Genomic DNA, 6,000 nt, shown 5'->3' on the forward strand with positions numbered 1-6,000 from the left:
ACCAACTCCTGCAGCAGCAAGAGCGGCAACGGCTTGTCTTGATTGACTCGTACCGAATGAGTGTGCAAGTTGACCGTAAGATGCGCTAGCTAGATCATGAATTTTTTTATCTTTTTAAACATTTTTAATAAATAATTTTATTAATAAACCTTCGGGAAAATATTTCCACCCAATGAACATTTTGGTCATGCTACCAATATTGGCGTGGCGAAACGGCTTGGCACGTCATTGTCGGTGGCATGGCAATATTGTCTTGCCACACCACCGACAATGGCGTGACAAACTGCGCCATGCTAATCAGGCGGCGTGGCCCACACTGGCATAACCAAAAGGTTTAGTTTTGAAAATTTTTTGCTCGGTGGTTTAGTAATAAAATTACTTGCTAAAAATATTTATTTAATAAAAAAATTCCTAGATCACAAGGAATGTACGGAAAAAATATCATGAGAATATCTGATAAAGGGGCATTATCAAATGAAGTGAATTAGGATGAGGTATTGCTACAAATCAACTTATAGGGGAATCTCAAATTAAGTGATATTTTGTTGAGTTTTGGTAATTATTTTCTAATTTTTTACGGTGTACGTTAGTAAAAGTATAGTGCAATCATTGAACTTTATAATGTAATTACTTTGTAATCATAACGTAGATATATGTAATTCACAGTGTAAAACCGTGACTATTTTCTATTTAAAAATTGTGGTGACATAAATATATCTAGCCTTTTAAAAATAGTAGCTAAATATGAAAAATATTTGCTAATTTAAAGAAGCAATAAAAAACAAAACACGTAGTGAGACAAGACCAGGAGATGGCAAGTCAGTGGACTAAAAAGCACACATGAGAATAAATTCAGAGTGATTAGGAGGTTGCAGACCTCTTCAAATTAGGATCCAGATCCTATAAAAAATAATTATTACAATCATTCATCCTTAATAATCTCTAATCTTTCTCTCTCTCCCTTCTCTCTCTACAACTACCCGTCGACTGTTCCAATTTCTCATTGATCAGCCGAGTCCAATTGCAGAGCTATCAAGCATGGCGGACGAAGCTGAAATTTTTGATATGTCCAAGTTTACCTGGGAGATGATGATGCAGCGGCAGATGCCGGCGGCGACGAGAGAAGCGGCCACCGTCGCCGCCACGCCCGGGGTTGTTCGGGTTTTCTGCAGAGACGACGACGCCACCGATTCCTCCGGCGACGACGACGACAGCGCGCCGCGGTGGGGTCGTACCCACATGCACGAGATCCACGTCGCTCCGGCGGCGGCGGTGGCGGCGAACTCGAGCCGGAGACGCGTCGGTCCGATGAGGAAGGCGGCGGAAGCGGCGGCGGCGGGTGAGGGAGTCGTTGCGCTTGCGCCGGAGCGGAAGTTCCGCGGGGTGCGGAAGCGGCCATGGGGGAAGTACGGGGCGGAGATCCGCGACTCGCATCAGAGCGCGCGCGTGTGGCTCGGCACGTTCGACACCGCCGAGGAGGCCGCGCGGGTGTACGACCACGCCGCGATCCGGCTGCACGGGCCGTCGGCCACCACCAACTTCCCCGTGCCGCGGGCGGCGCTCCCGTCTCCTCCTCCTCCTCCTCCCTTGCTCGCCGCCAATGCCGCCGCCGCGTCCGGATACGACGAGTCCAGCGACGAGTCGCAGCTCGTCACCTCGCCGGTCTCCGTGCTCCGGTCAATGCCGGCGCAGAAGCCCGCGACGGCCACTCCCAAGAAAGAGGCCAGGGAAGAAGACGACTGCGCTGGTCACACTCACAAGAATCCATCTCCCTACATCCCCGTCGACGACGACACGCGCGGCATCTGCGCTGGCGACAGGTTCTTCCAATTCGCCGCCGACAGGTTCTTCCAGTTCATCGGCGACGACCTGAATGTCCCACCACCCGACGACGAGATGTTCGACGGCATCTCCTTCAGCGAGCCGACACCACCAGCTCCACTGTTCGACGATGACGACTGCCTGGGGCGCCTCTGCCACGTCCCCACCGACGACATGTTATCCTACTTCACCGGCGACGCCATGAATGTCCCACCACCCGACGACGAGATGTTCGACGGCATCTCCTTCAGCGGGCCGACACCATCAGCTCCACTGTTCGACGATGACGACTGCATGGCGCGCCTCGCCCACGTCCCCACCGACGACATGTTCTCCCAGTTCACCGGCGACGCCCTGAACATCTCACCACCCGACGACGACATGTTCGACGGCATCTCCTTTGGCGATCCGACACCACCAGCTCCATGGTTCGACGACGACTGCATGACGCCCCTCGGCCATGTCTCCACCGATGACGAATACCCGATGATGAGCACGTCCCTTCTCGATGACGATCTTGGCGACCTGCCTCCATGGCCGGAGGTGGAGAGCTTATTCAGCAACGACATCATCGGCGACGAACCGGTGGCCGCCGAGCCGCACCCGCCGCTCTAACACGAATGGGCAGTTTTGTCACTAAGCTTTGTCATTTTGTTTATCGTACGTACGTGTATTCTGTGCTCCTTCCGGTTTTTTAATCGGAACGGTTGACTTTTAAATTATTAAATTTATGTTTGACTCTTCTTATTAAAAAATCAAATATGCAAAATTATATATTATATATATTTTAAGTTAATTTAGTAACAAATTAAATTGTAACAAAATAATCAATAATTATATTTTTAAAATAAAACAAAGAGTCAAACGTAAATCTAAAAATTAACGACGTTAATTAAACAAATCAGAGAAGTAATATATAGTGTGTGTCTCATTCTTTTATTATTCATTCCCAGTGAAATGTTTTTGCAAAATATTTCGCGAGTTTCTTTCGAGCTCGGTACATAAATCCTGCTAAGTTGATGCATAAATTGCTGTCTTTTCTTGTAATTTACAAGTAATTGTGTAATTTGCAAGTATTAGTTGCGCCTTACAAACGAATAGATGCACGTATTATACACCGTGCGTTGATTGCTTGTTAAGTGGAGTACTAAATTGATTGATTGAATGAATGATTGTTGTTTGGTTCACCCACGCTTCTTCCTGGCGGCGACAATGGCGACGACGGAGGCGGCGACGACCGACGACCCGGCGATGACGGCGGGGCGGTAGCGGACGAAGAAGTTGTTCATCCGCTTATCGTGGAAGGCCTTGACCTTCTCGACCTGCACGTCCATGGCCATGAACACCGAGGGGTAGGTCGCGTAGCCGTCGATCTTCTTGATCAGCTCGTGCACCTCGTTGGCGCCCCGGGAGCCGCCGCCGCCGCGCACGACGCCGGCGCGGTGGAGGATCCTGGCGTCGCCGACCTCCTCCACCAACTCGTTCATCAGCTGGAAGTAGCGGGTTACCGGCTTGCTCTGCTCCTCGAGCTCCCGTGCCAGGAGGTTCCTCGCCACCGTCGCCAGCTTGAAGTCGTACACCAGCGCCGGCAGCCGCAGCGTCGCCGTCTCCTCCTTGAACTGCACCACGGCGCGGCCCTCCTCCGCGGCCTCCAGCCGCACGCCCGAGCGGCGGAGCCCCCTCGCCGTCGGGATCCTCGCAGTCTTGCCGCCTTTCGCCCCGCCGCCACCGGCTGCTTCCTTCCCCGACGGAGGCTGCGGCACCACGCTGTCGTGCAGGCAGTCCAGGAGCGTGCGATCGACGGAGGCCGCGGCACCACCCTGTTCGTCCTTGGCCGACGCCGGCGGCGTCGGCGGCGGCGGCTTGGAGAAGAACGGTGAGTAGTACGAGCAGAACGAGCGGATCACGCCGTCGAAGTCCTGACGCCCGAAGCCTAGCCTGTAATCCTTGAGAGCCTTCTCGATATTCTTGAACTCGTCGAGGGCGGCGAGCTTGCGGACCTCCGCCTCGACATGGCCGGCCACGTCAAGCAGGTGCTTGATGGGGAGCTGGTTCTCCAGCTTGATCACGTCGGTGACGATGTCCTGCATGTGCGTCGCCTTGAAGCTCTCGTCGACGGCGTCACGGCTGGTGGCGCCGCCGCCCGCCACCGCCGTGTGGAGCCGCGGGAGGAAGCCGACGACGAGGAAGATGGCGTCGATCACCCGCTTGTTCTCCTCCGTGCCTTCGTCCGGATGACTCGTCCTCTTCGCCGCCGTTTCATCCTTCGTTTTCTCATCCTCGCCGTCGCTTTCTGATCCTTCGTTTCATGTTCGAGATTACTTTTTGTCAAATTTCGCAAATAAAAAAACGCTAGTGTTTTGTTTTCAATTTGGGTAAATTCAAATCCATATATCCCATTTCACCGTTCTACCGCTCCGTTTTATATTATAAGATTATGCCCGTGCTTCGCCACGAGAATAAAAGTAACTATTTTATTTAAAATTTTATTAAATTACACGACATATATATGTTACATATATGTTACAGCGACAGACATCTGAGTTTTTTAAAAACATATACTCCCTATCTATTTTAATAAATAATAATGTTAACTTGTTGATAGACGTTTAATCATTCGTCTTATTAAAAAAACTTACATAACTATCATTTATTTTTTGATTTATTACTAAATATATATTAATTATAACTAACATTTTTTTCATATTTGCACAAAAATTTAGATGATTAAACTCACATCAAACAGTCAACGACCTATTAAAATACAATGGAGTATTAACCATCCTAAAAAATATCAAAAAGCAAAAAAACACACTTTTTCTTAATATTTTGCTGGATGGCTGCGGACAGGCCAGCAAGTGAGCGCTTCGCGCAAGTGGTCCGTGAGGCCACCACATGCACATGGGCCGTGCTAGGTCACACGCTCTGCATATCCTGGGCCGCAGATAGGCTGGAGATCGTGAGTAGGCCGCAAGGCTACAAGCAGGCTAGGGAGTGCGCTGTGAGGGCGATGCGCGAGTGGGCCGTGAGCCTGGTGCAAAAGTGGCTTATAGCGCTGACGGACGAAAATCTGACAGAATCACTGCCGGATATAGAATAGATTTGAGCTCTATTTAAATTCATCCTTAGATTAATGAATATATTTTGTATATGTTAATATTTATTAGTATACATATTAATTTAACAAAAGTACGACAGTCTTGTAGTAAACGATTTAGCAGTAATAAAAAATAATTTATGCGTAAATTCTTATATACATATTCTTAAAATAAAATGGTACTTTCGTTTCCGTTTCATAATGTAAGATATTTTACTTTTTTGCTTGCAATATTTCACTATTTATCTTATTTAAAAAATTATAAAAATATCATTTATTTTGCTCGTGACTTACTTTATTATAAAAAAAAAATTAAACACGATTTATTACTTTATACTAATTTTTTTAAATAAGACATATGATCAAACTTCGTAACAAAAAAATCAACATCTTGCATTATGAAACTACGGGTGCAATAAGCAAGCAAAATCATTGTACCTTTTGGTCGTGGTTCCGAATCGATTTTGGAGCAGCAGTTGGCGGCGAGTTTGAGGAGGAGGTCGCGGGCGACGGCGTTCGTGGCGTCGTCGACGTGGTCGCCGGTGACGGACTCGTAGACGACGGCCGCCTTGACCCAGAAGCTGTTGCCCCGGTCCACCTCGCTGCTCTGCGCGGCGTGGCCGAGCAGCACGCGCTTGGGGACGAACTCCGACGGGCTCTCCGCCTGCATCCGCGCGTACGCCGACGAGCGCAGCAGCCCCGACTCCGACGCCATGGCCGCGTGCTCTGCTCTTCGTCTTCGTGCTGGGCCTTGGGCGATGGCGGCGGCTGCTCGCGTGGAGGAGTATTTATAGGCGGCTCGTGCACACGTGGCGTGGGCAGCAGTAATCCCTTTCTTGGTGTGGTTACTAATCGCGGGAAGCTGACGTGACAGAGGAGAAGAGGAATGTAGTTGCAGACAAAAGCACGCACTTCTGGTAATCACGAGTTCAGGACTCATGGCTTGCATAGTTGGATTCCTCCCCTCTTTGTGAGATTCTCTTAATCGAGTTGTACGTGGGAAGAATCTAATCAGAGATGCCGATTAGATAAAATATGAATAAAAAATTAATTAATCCATAATTAGAAGAGCTAGCTTAAGA

The 6,000-nt window shown here is 49.0% G+C and overlaps 1 protein-coding gene across 1 annotated transcript; it reads right to left on the reverse strand.

Annotated features, from left to right (window-relative positions):
- Positions 1-2,751: 2,751 nt before the first annotated feature.
- LOC102704986 lies at positions 2,752-5,633 on the reverse strand. Its single transcript, XM_006656604.3, has 2 exons — positions 5,357-5,633; positions 2,752-4,120 (listed from the first exon to the last, which is right to left on the reverse strand). The coding sequence occupies exons 1-2, from the start codon at positions 5,631-5,633 to the stop codon at positions 3,006-3,008; spliced, it is 1,392 nt and encodes a 463-aa protein (XP_006656667.2). The 3' UTR covers positions 2,752-3,005.
- Between the last annotated feature and the right edge of the window lie 367 nt (positions 5,634-6,000).

The sequence above is a fragment of the Oryza brachyantha genome, chromosome 6 (assembly GCF_000231095.2).
Source record: "Oryza brachyantha chromosome 6, ObraRS2, whole genome shotgun sequence".
NCBI lineage: Eukaryota > Viridiplantae > Streptophyta > Magnoliopsida > Poales > Poaceae > Oryza > Oryza brachyantha.

Bases quoted from the DNA above. Each gene is read 5' to 3' on its own strand.
- LOC102704986 (XM_006656604.3), bottom strand. From the start codon at position 5,633: ATGGCGTCGGAGTCGGGGCTGCTGCGCTCGTCGGCGTACGCGCGGATG. The intron at 4,121-5,356 runs GTACAATGATTT...CATGAAACGAAG, and splicing joins TTCGGAACCACGACCAAAAG to GATCAGAAAGCGACGGCGAG.